At 41.2% G+C, this 15675-nt stretch overlaps 1 protein-coding gene across 2 annotated transcripts; it reads left to right on the top strand.

Annotated features, from left to right (window-relative positions):
• Window positions 1-118: 118 nt before the first annotated feature.
• herpud1 (homocysteine inducible ER protein with ubiquitin like domain 1) lies at window positions 119-14852 on the top strand. 2 transcript variants are annotated; one of them, XM_021570086.3, is made up of 8 exons: window positions 119-787; window positions 1051-1128; window positions 2403-2480; window positions 3084-3238; window positions 6341-6451; window positions 8406-8768; window positions 10433-10538; window positions 12664-14852. In XM_021570086.3, the coding sequence occupies exons 1-8, from the start codon at window positions 626-628 to the stop codon at window positions 12838-12840; spliced, it is 1230 nt and encodes a 409-aa protein (XP_021425761.2). In that variant the 5' UTR covers window positions 119-625; the 3' UTR covers window positions 12841-14852. The 2 variants fall into 2 exon arrangements, with proteins under 2 accessions (XP_021425761.2, XP_021425768.2); XM_021570093.3 differs by having other exon boundaries at window positions 308-787; window positions 3084-3190.
• The last annotated feature ends 823 nt before the right edge of the window (window positions 14853-15675 follow it).

Raw genomic sequence — 15675 nt, 5'->3', positions numbered from 1 at the left:
TGGGTGACTTTTACTTTTACTTGAATCATTTCCTATTAAGGTATCTTTACTTTTACTCAATTATGACAATTGGGTACTTTTTCCACCACTTTTTTCACAACTAAGGGCATTTTAGAGTAATATAATGCGCTTTAACGTCATGTGTTGGGTCAACCTGCGAGACCTAAAACTGAGAGAATGTGAACACACGGCGTTAACCAGGGAATATACTTATTTTCAAGTGGGGTCCCCTTTATTTTCTACTGTCAATTTGGGGTCGTGTGCAGAAAAAGTTTGCGAATCGCTGCTGAACTGCAACTTCATAGCTAGTATGATAATCTTTGCAGAGCGCGTGCAATACAGACTGCTCCGGGAGCAGGAGCCTCCACGTCTGATCACGAGCCTTGGTTATCCAATCACAGCAAGCCACCGGGTGTTTCCAAACAACATCCCCTTTCACAGAACTACAGGCTGTGTAGCTAGCTACTTACTTCCTCATCATCTCAACTAAAAAGTTCTCGGCTGAATAAATTAATTCCTACTTTGTTTATCTGACATTTTAGATAGATGATTAGATGCTGTAGTTACTTACTCCATTTATATTACAACTAAGAGGTCGCGTTGGAGAGGTCACAAGAAAACAAAAATGGACAACAGTGGTTTTCCTAACGTTAGACAAAAGACAATCACTCTTGTGATAAAAACACCGAATCAAGCCCACGGGGATCAGACGATTGAAGGAGTTGACACGGACTGGACAGTGAAAGAGTTGAAGACTCATTTATCGAGGGTGTACCCAAACAACCCGGTGAGTGATTGTGATAGCTAGCTAGCTAACTTGGCTAGCTATCTACCCAGCTACCCCATAACTAGCAAGCTAGCCAGTCCTTGCCAAGTTAGACTGGTCCAGTAAGTTAGCCAGCTATAATGTAATACTAGTAACGTTAGCTACTGTCAATAACAATCATGCAATCCAAACAGATAGCTAGGCTATAAATAGTTGTGTATGTATAAATCGTGGTTGCTGTCAGTGTCTGTTGTGTTGACATCTGTCCCCCTTTCCCTCCACAGACTGAAAGTGATCAGAGACTTATTTACTCTGGCAAGCTGCTCCCAGACCAACTGCATGTCAGAGATATTTTCAGAAAGGTATGTGTGTGTGCCTATTCACCTAAATATTAACTAGACATATTCTCAGAACTCTAGCAAATACTGAGTTATGTGCCATCTGGTCAGATTGCTGGTATCGTCAGTAAAACAAAGTAATTGATTCAACATTATGTGCCTAGGGATTCAGTCTACCTACAGGGATACACAAATATCTGAAATTAGGCAGGGAATTGCTAAACCTAGGTCCTAGTTATTTTTAGTATTACTGGGTTACCTATACAACTGTGCTGAACAGTGTGTATATTATGTCAATGAATTACAATGCTAGAAGCTCAGATTAATGCAGAGAGCAAAACCCAGACCGTAAACTGAACTGGGCTGGGCTTTGACATCCCTGGAGTTCAAGCCTATAGAAGCCCCTTCAGAACTATTGTTCTGTGTCAGGACTGTTATGAATGCAGTCTCCTTTTCTGAACTACAGATCAGTCCCCTTTTCTGAACTACAGATCAGTCCCCTTTTCTGAACTACAGACCAGTCCCCTTTTCTGAACTACAGACCAGTCCCCTTTTCTGAACTACAGACCAGTCCCCTTTTCTGAACTACAGACCAGTCCCCTTTTCTGAACTACAGACCAGTCCCCTTTTCTGAACTACAGACCAGTCCCCTTTTCTGAACTACAGATCAGTCCCCTTTTCTGAACTACAGACCAGTCCCCTTTTCTGAACTACAGACCAGTCCCCTTTTCTGAACTACAGACCAGTCCCCTTTTCTGAACTACAGACCAGTCCCCTTTTCTGAACTACAGACCAGTCCCCTTTTCTGAACTACAGACCAGTCCCCTTTTCTGAACTACAGACCAGTCCCCTTTTCTGAACTACAGACCAGTCCCCTTTTCTGAACTACAGACCAGTCCCCTTTTCTGAACTACAGACCAGTCAGATTTTCTGAACTACAGATCAGTCAGATTTTCTGAACTACAGATCAGTCAGATTTTCTGAACTACAGATCAGTCAGATTTTCTGAACTACAGATCAGTCAGATTTTCTGAACTACAGATCAGGCCCCTTTTCTGAACTACAGATCAGGCCACTTTTCTGAACTACAGGTCAGTCAGATTTTGATCACTCAGTTCATGTTTAATGTTGCATTCACTACCTTTCTCAAAATTTTACAATAGCCATTCTTTGTTATACATGTTTTTACTTCAAAAGGTTGAATGAGTGTCCCTCTATGTCCCGTGCCAAGAATTAATGTGATGTTACTGTGTCTTATGCCGCCTGGGATATTGCATCATGTATGTATGTCTTCACAGACGGACCTAACACCCACTGTGCACCTGGTGTGTGCAGTCAGAACTCAGCCCAGAGGTCCACTAGGAGCAAGACCAAAGGTAAAGTACCCCATATGGAACCCCATCTCAAACTGTGACATGTACTCTATGTGAAGTTTATGATGTAGACCTAGGTGAAGCTATTTTAAATATACTCATTAAATAGCATCAGTCAACAATTCTTCAGTTGTTGCTCCCCTAGATTTTGTGCCAAACCAGGAAACTTTTTTTTTTCTTCTGCCATGCCTGTGATTCCCTTGTGTTCTCCTTTAGAAACCCTACACACCTCATTAATATTATCTAGTAGCTATAATTGGGAACTCCTGGAGCTGACAACGGACAGTCAAAGCCAGACATTCAGATTAGGAAAAAGACACCTCACACGGTTGATAAGGGATAATTCGATAAGCCAAAACGCCCTATCAGCTAAATCGTCTAAATTATTCCCCCATTCAGTGGTTGAGGAGGTGTCAGAGCTGAGGCTGTTCTGTCCTCTGGAGAGAGGAGTTCCAGCTCAGTGGATAGCAGGAGACAGGTGCACAACTATTCTCATTAGGAATCTCTGGAGACCATAATGCTTCTCTGAAAATTCACTGCAGCCACTTTGTACAGTATGTATGTCCGCACATGTGATGTTAACACCATGTCTCACGTTTTATTCAGGTCAGAGAGCCAGAACCACAACCGTCTGCCATGCCAACCAGACAGAACCCAGAGGGTGCCACCCCAGCCCCATCTGTGCCCACTGAACCAGAGCTGAGACAACGCAGGTACACTTCCACCTCTCCCGCCCCACCCGCATGGCCTGGCACTACAACGTGAGTTAACAAGACATGTGAATTCTTTGCATAATGCTGGTGATATTAGTACCATATAAATTATAAACTAATAAAGAACAACACTTCGGCTTATATGTAATATATACATTTTACGGACAATCTATTTTACAATACTTATATTTTGTTTGTTTTTAGTCCTGGCCTCCCTTTAACCTCTACCTCTCCCATCTATTTCTGATGTCCATCCAGTTTGATTTCTATTTGCCATATATTTTTAACTGTGCTGTTTTGCAAAAGTTCTGGACCTATATACATTTTACAGACACAGTATATTTTACATTTGTTATCTTGTTGTCATTAGTCCCACCCTTCAGCTCCATTCAACCCCTCCCATCTACAGTTGAAGTTGGAAGTTTACATACACCTTAGCCAAATACATTTAAACTCAAGTTTTTCACAATTCCTGACCTTTAATCCTAGTAAACATTTCCTGTCTTAGGTCAGTTAGGATCACCACTATTTTAAGAATGTGAAATGTCAGAATAATAGTAGAGAGAATTATTTATTTCAGCTTTTATTTCTTTCATCATATTCCCAGCGGGTCATACATTTACATACACTCAATTAGTATTTGGTAGCATTGCCTTTAAATTGTTTAACTTGGGTCAAATGTTTCGGGTAGCCTTCCATAAGCTTCCCACAATAAGTTGGGTGAATGTTGGCCCATTCCTCCTCACAGAGCTGGTGTAACTGAGTCAGGTTTGTAGGCCTCCTTCTCGCACACGCTTTTTCAGTTCTGCCCGCACATTTTCTATAGGATTGAGGTCAGGGCTTTGTGATGGCCACTCCAATACCTTAACTTTTTGCCACAACTTTGGAAGTACGCTTGGGGTCATTGTCCATTTGGAAGACCCATTTGCGACCACGCTTTAACTTTCTGACTGATGTCTTGCGATGTTGCTTCAATATATCCACATAATTTTTGTCCCTCATGATGCCATCTAAGTTCACCAGTCCCTCCTGCAGCAAAGCACCTCCACAACATGATGCTGCCACCCCAGTGCTTCACGGTTGGAATGGTGTTCTTCGGCTTGCAAGCCTCCCCCCTTTTCCTCCAAACATAACGATGATCATTATGGCCAAACAGTTCTATTTGGTTTCATCAGACCAGAGGGCATTTCTCCAAAAAGTACAATCTTTGTCCCCATATGTGTAGTTGCAAACCGTAGTCTGGCTTTTTTATGGTGGTTTCGGAGCAGTGGCTTCTTCCTTGCTGAGCAGCCTTTCAGGTTATGTCAATATAGGACTCGTTTTACTGTGGATATAGATACTTTTGTACCTGTTTCCTCCAGCATCTTCACGAGGTCCTTTGCTGTTGTTCTGGGATTGTTTTGCACTCTTCGCACCAAAGTACGTTCATCTCTAGAAGACAGAACGCGTCTCGTTCCTGAGTGGTATGACGGCTGCGTGGTCCCATGGTGTTTATACTTGCATACTATTGTTTGGATAGATGAATGTGGTACCTTCAGGCGTTAGGAAATCACTCCCAAGGATAGGATGAACCAGACTTGTGGAGGTCTACAATTTATTTTCTGAAGTCTTGGCTGATTTCTTTTGATTTTCCCATGATGTCAAGCAAAGAGGCACTGAGTTTGAAGGTAGGTCTTGAAATACATCCACAAGTACACCTCCAATTGACTCAAATGTCAATTAGCCTAGAAGCTTCCAAAGCCATGACATCATTTTCTGGAATTTTCCAAGCTCTTTAATGGCACAGTCAACTTAGTTTATGTAAACTTCTGACCCATTGGAATTGTGATACAGTGAATTATAAGTGAAATAATCCATCTGTAAACAATTGTTGGAAAAATTACTTGTGTCATGCACAAAGTAGATGTCCTAACCGAGTTGCCAAAACTATAGTTTGTTAACAAGAAATTTGTGGAGTGGTTGAAAAACGAGTTTTAATGACTCCAACCTAAGTGTATGTAAACTTCCGACTTCAACTGCATCTCTTAACACCATCCAAATTGGATTTCTGTTTGCCATATATTTTTCAACTGTGCTGTGATGCTTCACCAAATTTCTAAACCTTTCTATTCTTATAGTTTCTACAGATTGTAAATTAAAGATACAATTTTTTGCTTAAAGTATTATTATATTATTGATCGATTGACTATGACTTTTCAAATCACCCAGTAGTGCTATCTGCAGGGTTAGCTCCAGGTAATTGTTGCAATTCTTCAGCCATTCCTGGACCTGTGACCAAAAACAAGCTACATATGGACAGTACCAAAATAAATAATCTAATGACTCTGCCTCCTCGCAGCAAAATCTGCAGAGCTGGGAAGGTTGTATCTCCCAGTAACATTCTATTGGTTGCAAGAATTTTGTATACATATAAATTGAAAAATTCTAAGTTTTGAATCCGGCGTCATTTTGCGTGTCAATTCATAAACCATGTGCCATGGAATCGGTACATCAATAAATCGATTTTGCAATCTATATGGCACAGCTGTCAATTTTTTGGTACTTAAATGAAACTGGTAAATATTTTTCTTTATCACAATTTTCTTTAACCAATTTTGGTCTTTAATGCAGAGCCGACAGACAAGTTCCTTACTTTTCTCCCCTCCCCTTTGCCTCTTCCATTTTTGCGGTAGTACTGCAATTAGTTGGTTGTAATTTTGGATAGAGCAGATATTTCCATATATTTGTGTTAGCTGCATGTGTGACATACATTTTATCGAAAAAATTATAATTTTTTAAAAATCAATTAGTATATTTGAGTTTAACCACAATATGTGTTGTATTATTTGTTATGTCTTTTCTGGTGGAGTAAACTGAAATTGCAACCAACTTTCTATGGCTTGTTTAAAAAATAACTATATTTTGGAGATTGTTTTCAAATAACCAAAAGTGAGCGTTTGTAATCTGAATAAAGGGGAAAAGGCAATTCTTGAACATGGGGTGAGACATTCTTACTAATCTGCTAGAGAGCCAGTTTGGATCTAAGTATAGCTCTATTACTTGTGTTGCTTTATGAAAAGTTATATTGCTGGGAGAGATGTAATAGGTTGGTCTATCCTTCAATCTGACATGACATGCAATTCACACTGCTATTATCCTGTGTGTCTCTAGGCCAGGGGCAGCAGAGATAACCAACCCAACCTTCCCCACCTACTCCCTCTACAGCCCTCAACAGCTGCTCTGGCTGCAGCACATGTATGCTCGCCAATATTACATGCAGTAGTAAGTATTCAATCCCAAGCATTTTATCACATTTAGTTATGACTTCCTACTGTCTTGCCATAGCATAATATTAAGCAGGGAAAATACTTTATGAAATATGTTTGGCTTAGACCAGGGGTGTAAGCCCGCAGGGCCATATGCTATAGGGAGAGATCTCAATTAACATTGAAATGACTAAAAACCAACTATGGAGAAATGATAATGGACCTACATTTAGCAGTCCCTCTACGATCGCAATTTTTTAAAATCAACAATTCCCTGCATATTATGCAGGTGTTGCGAATTTGAACAATTACCGCACTATTTGCTCATTAAACAGTCAAATCGTAGCAATATTATTGCATAAAACTGAACAATAACTGCAGTACAAAAAGAGGGCTCGCAATTTCAACCAATCACCGCACATTTACTGCATAATATGGTTCAATCAAGCCACACATCGAGCAAATTTTTTTCCTCGTCAGGACAATTTTTCGACAAATTGGGCAAAATCACTGCATATTGCCATGCAAAATGTTAGATTTACAGCTGCAAGATCAAGCATTTTTGCCCACAAATATTTTTAAAAATCCTAGCGAAATCCTGGATCAAATCATTCATAGTCTCTTCACTCTGTCCAACTTGCTAAGTGATCAAAAACAAATGCGGTGCAAAATTAGTTTGACACTCCTGGCTTACTGTGGGTGTTTCTCAAAATACTTAGTACAGGGCTCCGAGCATGTAAATTGGAGCACGGGAGGGTCGGAGTATGAGTCCAAATCAAAGTATGCGAAACGGAGAACGGAGGGCACTTCTTGAATGCGTATTCCATTTATACATATTTTGAAGCATGCATCGATGCAAGCTTCAACGGAAAGTAAGGAAAGAAATATGATGTAACCACGTAAAAGATTATGCTTTAAAAAAAAAAAAAAGTCAATGCCGTACATTTTTTGAGCTGAAGCGAGATAAAATACTAATGCTGCCTATTCACATGTAATATGTTGCCCGAGTACAATATTTTATCTCGATACGTTAATAAATACATGCTGTGTTAATTTTGGCATGTTTACATGCCGAAGTACCGTAGATCGCAAGCCCATGATAAGTAAATCGGGCTAACTGGCTAGCTACGACTGTTAGCTAGTTAGCCAGATAACCACATCATTTTTTGCGTGCTATCCCCGAAGAATTGACCTTGTATAATATTCGTTTTAAGTCATTTTTGCTTGTTAAACTATCTGGTTAGCTACATTATTACGATTCACACAGCTAGCAGATAGTTATGACGTAAAAAGTGTGCTTTGTGTATATCTTGTTTAGTCTCTATTGCCATTGTCCTGGCAGGAAAACGGTTCAGTAAATGTGTAGCTAACTGGCTAGCTAGCCATGAATAATTGGTAGCTACCCACTAAAAATGTACATCTACCCTGCATAACATTAGTTTTAAGTAATTTTTGCCTGTTTAACTAGCAGGCTAGCTAGATTATTATGATTCACATATCTAACGTTAGCTGATAATTATGAAGTAAAACATTTGCTTTGTGTTTATCTTGTTTAGTCTATTGTTGTCATTGACCTGGCTGGAAGAAGGTTCAGTGAATTAAAACTTTTTATTTGATTTAATTTGACCTTTATTTAACTAGGCAAGTCAGTTAAGAACTAATTCTTATTTTCAATGACAGCCTAGGAACAGTGGGTTAACTGCCTGTTCAGGAGCAGAACGACAGATTTGTTTGTACCTTGTCAGCTCGGAGATTTGAACTTGCAACCTTTCGGTTACTAGTCCAACTCTCTAACCACTAGGCTACCCTGCGTAGTGTGAGGTAATATAGTAGAGGGGAGTGTGAGTGCTTCTCTAATGTTTTATGCATTCACCACACACTCGTCCTCACAAGAACGTACTCAGGAGAATGAGAGTGTGGAGCACGGTAGTATGCATATTGAGAAACCGTGTCTGTCTTTTGTCCCATAGCCATGCAGCCTATGCAGCAGCAGCTTCTGCCCCCTTTGCCCCAGCCACAGGCCCATCCCTGCCTGCTGCTCCCCACCAAGCCGCTGTCCCAGCACCCCTGCCCAATCAGGCCCCCATTGACAACCTGCCAGCCAATCAGAATGCGCAGGACGGCGCCTTTATCAACCCGGGAGCAGCCAATCAGAACCTGCGGATGAATGCCCAAGGCGGGCCTGTGATGGAGGATGAGGAGGAAATGGATCGTGATTGGCTGGACTGGGTGTACACAGCTGCCCGCCTGGGAGTGTTTCTCAGTATTGTCTACTTCTACTCCAGCCTGAGCCGCTTCGCCCTTGTCATGAGCAGCCTGCTCCTTATGTACTTGTGAGTTGACTGTGTTTGTTTGTTGTAAAACAAGGTATGTTGCTGTGTACTATGTCTATAACTGTATAAGGCCCCACAGTGGAGCTGTCCTTCTACCCATAAAACCTATCGGTCAAACAGGGAAATGGTTCCAATTGTTTTTCCACCATTAATAGAGGATTTTATTAACACTTAAAAAAAGGTCTGTGTTTCGTGTTGGCTTACCATGGCGTGACGTTTTTATAACCATGTAAATCTCTCCTGGACAGACCATCCTGGCTTTGTCTTTTTTTTTATGATAGCCATATTAGCAGCTAATTAGCGTTATTTTTTTTGTGTGTAAATACAGGCGAATATATTGATAAAAGTCACCTTGTCCTACAGAGATTTACATGCTTATAAAAATGTCACACCAGGGTAAGCCTAGACAAAAAATAACACTTATTTGAAGTGTTTCTAAAATGCACAATGGGGAAAATGAATGGTGGAAAAACAATTGGAACCATTTCCCAGTTTGACCTCTAGGTTTTATGGGTATTTTGACTCATACTGTGGTACTCTGTAGCCAGAGCCATATATTTAGAGAGTTTGGCCAACTTTTTGAAATTTGAATATTGTTCATATTCTCCATGTTATTTTAATCGGCACTAACATGGCTGACAATAATGTTTTCAAGTGTCATGTAAATGCGTCATAATGCTCATTCTAGACATTATTCCCAATGTAATGTTAATGGGGTGCTAACATGGCTGCCATAGCATGTTATAGAGTCATCTAAATGCATCATAATGCAGAAACCTCAATGGCCCAACTCTCTGAATACATGGCTCTGTGTATAGCCTGTCTGCTAATGATGAGGCTGTCATTAGCCGTGGGTGATGGGCAGATGAAGGCACCCGTGCAGTAGTCCTGAGAGAATGAGGGCCATATGTTGTGCTTATCAGCAAAGAAGAGATGTCCTTGCAGAGTGTGTGACTGCAATGTGTTGCAGTCACACACTCTGTCCATTGTGCAACTCCCTCAGGCTCTGGAATCAGCTCTCTCATCCAAACCACACATTCCAAAAGTATGAGTGGAGACAAAGCTGTGTGTGTTTGAGAGCGGTTGAGAGATGTTGAGGGAGAGCGAGAGAGGCATGGCCTCGACATACACTAACACAGTCGGTGGGGTCGTTGTGACCGCAGTGTCCTGAATGTCCTCCCATATTTCAGTCTAATGTGAGGATATGTAGTGCTGGTTGAGTGTTTCTCTATGTGCTGCTGAGAGCTGCCTGGTACAGCAGGCCTCATCTCTGCTACAGTTACTATAGATATGGGTGTCGGATCAAGGGCACTACTCCCTCCCTGATCAACTAATCTGGACAGACGTGGCAGAATGGGACCTAAGCCTTATCTTTACGTGTAACAAGGTTTAGCCGCTATTACTCCACCGCCTACGCTAATGATTGGACTGGTCTCAGTGTGTTGGAAGGAGAGTTGGCCTGGTTATAGGACTGTAAATAGAGTGACCATTATTAACATGTTAGTCAGTCTGTACTTCCTCTTTGTTTGCACCACCTGGTCTTAACTGGAAAAGCAAATGTGGACCACCACAAATATCCTGTATACTTTGACTGTGTAGTAGATGCACAGTTTGAGAAGAATCATGCAGATCTACTTTATTAATCCCAGTTGTCTTCCTCTCAGGCACACAGCAGGCTGGTTCCCCTTCAGACAAAGGCCCCTGGTCAGAGGTCCAAACAACCAGGTCCCTGAGGTCATCCAGAACCAGGACAGGAACCCAGTGCCACCGGTAAGACACATTTCCTCAGGGGCTGGATCTCTAGGGGTGGAAAACAGATATGACTTCATTACAAGGCATGTACTGTCTTATGTAGTAACATTCATCATACAGCATGTAGAGCAAGGCTGTCAAACTAATTTTGTCCCAGGGGTCGTATTCGTTCTTCAACGTGGTCCAGAGGGGTGCACTGAAAATTGGTTATACTTCCTAGCTGTCAGAATTAGCAAAAGATAGTCCTCTATCCATTGTTTTTGTAATTATCAATACTCCCTGACTGTCTAGCTTTAATCTTGTGGATTATTAGCAAGCTGGACAGAGTCAAGAACTGTATAAATGTTGGTCCATTGTAATTTTTACACAGTTTAGATTTGGTTTTAGTCATTTTGAAGTATATTTAGTTTGTGTCCCAGGAAACAAGCGGATTTAACTTCTTTAGAAAAACAGCCCTAATTTTGGAAACAAACATTATTATGTTGTCATCCAGTCATATTTATTGATTTTCCAAGCTATAGCACACACTATATTACATACAGTGCATTCGGAAAGTATTCAGACCCCTTCAATTTTTCCACATTTTGTTACGTTACATCCTTATTCTAAAATGTATTTACATTTTTTTATCGATCTACACACAATACCACATAATGACGAAGTGAAAACAGGTTTTTAAAAACAGAAATACCTTACTTACATAAGTATTCAGACCCTTTGCTATGAGACTCGAAATTGAGCTCAGGTGCATCCTGTTTCCATTGATCATCTTTGAGATGTTTCCACAACTTGATTATGAGTCCACCTGTGGTCAATTCAATTGATTGGAAATGATTTTGAAATGCACACACCTGTCTATATAAGGTCCCACAGTTGACAGTGCATGTCAGAGCAAAAACCAAGCCATGAGGTCGAAGGAATTGTCCGTAGAGCTCCGAGAAAGGATAGTGTCGAGCCACAGATCTGGAGAAAGGTACCAAAAAATGTCTGCAGCATTGAAGGTCTTAAGAACACAGTGGCATCCAACATTCTGAAATGGAACAAGTTTGGAACCACCAAGACTCTTCCTAGAGCTGACTGCCTAGCCAAACTGAGCAATTGTGGGAGAAGTGCCTTGGTCAGGGAGGTGACCAAGAACCTGATGGTCACTCTGACAGAGCTCCAGAGTTCCTCTGTGGAGATGGAAGAACCTTCCAGAAGGACAACCATCTCCGTAGCACTCCACCAATCATGTATTTATGGTAGAGTGGCCACTCCTCAGTAAAAGGCACTGAAAGGACTCATGAAGACAAGATTGAACTCTTTGGCCTGAATGCCAAGTGTCACATCTGGATAAACTATCTGTACAGTGAAGCATTTTTCTTTTTTTTACCTTTAACTAGGCAAGTCAGTTAAGAACAAATTCTTATTTTCAATGACAACCTAGGAACTGCCTTGTTCAGGGGCAGAACGACAGATTTTTACCGTGTCAGCTCGGGGATTCGATCTTCTAACCTTCCGGTTACTAGTCCAACGCTCTAACCACTAGGCTACCTGCCACATGGTGGTAACAGCATCATATTGTGGGGATGTTTTTTAGCGACAGGGACTGAGAGACTAATCAGGATCGAGGGAAAGATGAATGAGATCCTTGATGAAAACTTGCTCCAGAGCGGAGCAGAGAAGAATGGGGAAAAACTCCCCAAATACACGTGCTAAACTTATAGCGTCATACCCAAGAAGACTTGAGGCTGCAATCGCTGCCAAGTACCGAGTAAAGGGTCTGAATACTTTATGTAAATGTGATATAAAAAAATAAAAAAATTGCTTTGTCATTATGGGGTACTGTGCGTAGTTTGAGAAGAGGGGTGAAAACAATTGAATCCATTTTAGAATATGGTTGTAACTTAACAAAATGTGGAAAAAGTCAAGGGGTCTGAATACTTCCCGACTGCACCGTACAGTAGGTTTTCAAAGGACCAAAGAGAATGGTCTAATTTTTCATTTTTTGCCATGGACAAATAGTAGTTGTACGTATCATCCTGGCCCTCTTTGACTCCCCTGATATAGTTTAATTTAACTGTGTTTAAAAAAATACAGTTTAAGTGTTTTTTATATCTGAACTCTGGTGGTGGTGCTAACAGAGTTTTTCCTCTTCCCTCAGGTGGAGGTCCCTGCAGGAGAAGAGGGGGCCGAGGCGGAGGTTGGACCTGATGAACCACACCCCCTGACTGCAGTACCTGTGCCTCAACACAGGGTGTCCATCGTTTGGAGTGCCTGGATCTTCTTCAAAGCCTTCTTTGCCTCCCTCATCCCAGAGGCCCCGGGAGTGGCTAACTGAATAATCGACTTTTCCAGCAGGGGGCACACTGGAACTGAAGTTACCCTCAGTATCAGACCTGCCTCTCTGTCACGGGAAGTCCTCTCTCTGGCCTTCTGGATGGATGCCTGGATGGATGCCTGGACATTTTGTGAGAAATCATGAATGATTAAAAGCGTCAATGCATACAAAGCCCTGGCTGTAGTCTGTTAAGGGTGTGTGTTTAGGGATATGATGATTCATTCGGCGCTTCCTGCCTTATGATAGTGACCAAATGGTTGTATATACAGTACAGTACATACACCTCTCTCTGCCAAATGGTTGTAAATGCTGTAAATGTTTATTGGAACAAAACATTTAAATATTATTGTATTGTCTGTACACAGCACTTTACAAAACTTATCTTATTATTAGGGCTGGGACAATACTAATATCGCAATATTGTTTCCATTGCAAAAATGTAAACACGAAGCAGATCAAACTCTTTGCCCCTTTAAAAACCTTCTGTATGTAAAATATTGTCTGCTATATCTTGGAAAATAAATACATGTGATACTGGATGAGTAGTAATGTACACTCAGTGGCCAGTTTATTAGGGAACACCCATCGCCCACCGGGTCTGACCCCTTTTGCCTCCAGAACAGCCTGAATTCTCAGGGTCATGGATTCTACAAGGTGTGGCGTTCAAACATTACTCAATTGGTATCAATGGACCTGATGTGTGCTAGGGAAACCAATCCCCACACCATTACACCACCGCCACCAGCCTGTACCGTTGACACGAGGCAGAATATCAACGTAGTCAGATTCATGTTGCTAAATGCCAGATTTTGACTTTGCCATCAGCATGACTCAACAGGAACCAAGATTTGTCGGACCGGGCAATGTTTTTCCACTCCTCAATTGTTCAATGTTGGTGATTGCGTGCCCACTGGAGCCGCTTGTTGTTTTTAGCTGATAGGAGTGGAAACCGGATGGGCTGCAAAATCCCATCCGTGACAAGGACCGAGTTGTGCGTTCCGAAATGCCGTTCTGTACACTACTTGTACTGTGCCATTATTTTCCAGTTTGTTGCCTGCCTCGTAGCTTGCACGATTCTTGCCATTCTCCTACGACCTCTCATCAACGAGCTGTTTTCGCCAACAGACCTGCCCCTGACTGGATGTTTTTTTTCCCGCACGGTTCTCAGTTAACCGAAGATGACTCCGACGATTATACCATGCTTAAAGTCACTTACGTTACTTGTTATGCCCATTCTAACGTTCAATCGAACAGTAACTGAATGCCTCGATGCCCGTCTGCCTGCTTTATAAAGCAAGCCACGGCCACGTGACTCACTGTCTGTAGGAGCAAACAATTTGTGAACGGGTTGGTGTACCTAATAAACTGGCCAGTGATTGTATGTTTCCAACATACATGGGGCTGTTTTCCGAAATAGTTAAATCCACTTTGTGTTTTGTTTCCTTGCCACGATACTAACGAGTATCGCAATACTGGTATTGTGCCGGCCATACTTATTATGCAAACTTGCTTTAATCTGGGTTAAATTATGAGATGCTTATAGTGCTGTATGGTAAAATAGTTTGTATTGCTCTTGCTCAGAGATGGAAGTGCTATACAGGGTTGTGCATGAGTATTGAATGTTTCTCTGGTTGTCTCAGATGTGAAATGGAAGGCAGTGTTAACATAGTGTGGCTTTAATTCATTAGACTGGTTAAAGATCTTCTGAAAGTTGAATTATGTTAAACACGGGAATATGCAGTTGTGTGGGGCTTAGGCCAGACTGTTTTTGCAATTAAAATGGAATCATGCATAGTGACCTCGCTCCCTTGTTACACAATGAGAAAAATATATATTGTGATTCCTTTTGGAATGCCTTTAACTGTACACATACACTAAGTGTAATTCCCCCCCTAGTACGTTCTAGTGTGATTTATCTTTTTGTTTTTTATTTTGGTAAAACAGCTTTTTAATGGATGCTACTGTATCAAGAATATTTTGTGGAGACTTGCAATAAATTTACTTATTTAAAAGGATTGCCTCTTTAGATAGTTATTTACTAGACTACAGTCACCTAACAGAACAATAATACTTTAACACATCTAAAGTACTCACAAACACAAGCTTGTTCTAGACAACATGTTTGAGGACAATCAACAAAAATAGATTTAACATGTTCATAACATCTCTTGCAACAACAAAAAAATAGTTCAAATGGTCTACACAGTATACGCAAACGGAGCCGCCGGAGGTCGGTTTGGGTCACTACGTAGTTCTACGTACATTTGTGCGGCTGAATTTTTGGACTGCTGTGTAGATCCCTTAAGCCTCTGCTCCAACTCTACAGCTTTTGCTATCCAGAGTTCATTGACCTGTTGGAGAAACACAGCACAGCATTCTGTGTTAACAATGTGGGGTTTACTGTAGTACATTCCATGGTATTGTCCCCATCACTTCCTCTGAGCTATCCAGGCAGGCTAGGGAGTTCAGCTAGTACATTTGGTCCATAGAGACTCCCTCTAACCCAGCCCACTCTGCAAATGATCATATATGTCCTGGAACTACATATTTACTGGAAAGTACATATTTTTTTAGGAAGTTGTATTGACCAACATGGTCATGATTGATGAATATTTGCAGAAATAGTACCACAATTCCAATTTTCTTTACATTAAGCTGAAAGATTTTAGTGAAGGTTTAGCTGTATGGTTCCATCATTCTGGGTCAATATTGGCATTTCTGTGACTAAGGTATGGGAGTTTCTGAGAATGTGCCCTAGAAAAAGTGTCTGTATATCTGTTATTTACTGCCCTATAATAACCCTACCTCGCATGTACAGAAGTAGCCCCCTGGGCC

The sequence above is a fragment of the Oncorhynchus mykiss genome, chromosome 2, assembly GCF_057628025.1.
Source record: "Oncorhynchus mykiss isolate SJ-2025 chromosome 2, ASM5762802v1, whole genome shotgun sequence".
Taxonomy (NCBI): Eukaryota; Metazoa; Chordata; class Actinopteri; order Salmoniformes; family Salmonidae; genus Oncorhynchus; species Oncorhynchus mykiss.
This window is presented reverse-complemented; position numbering and strand designations above follow the sequence as displayed.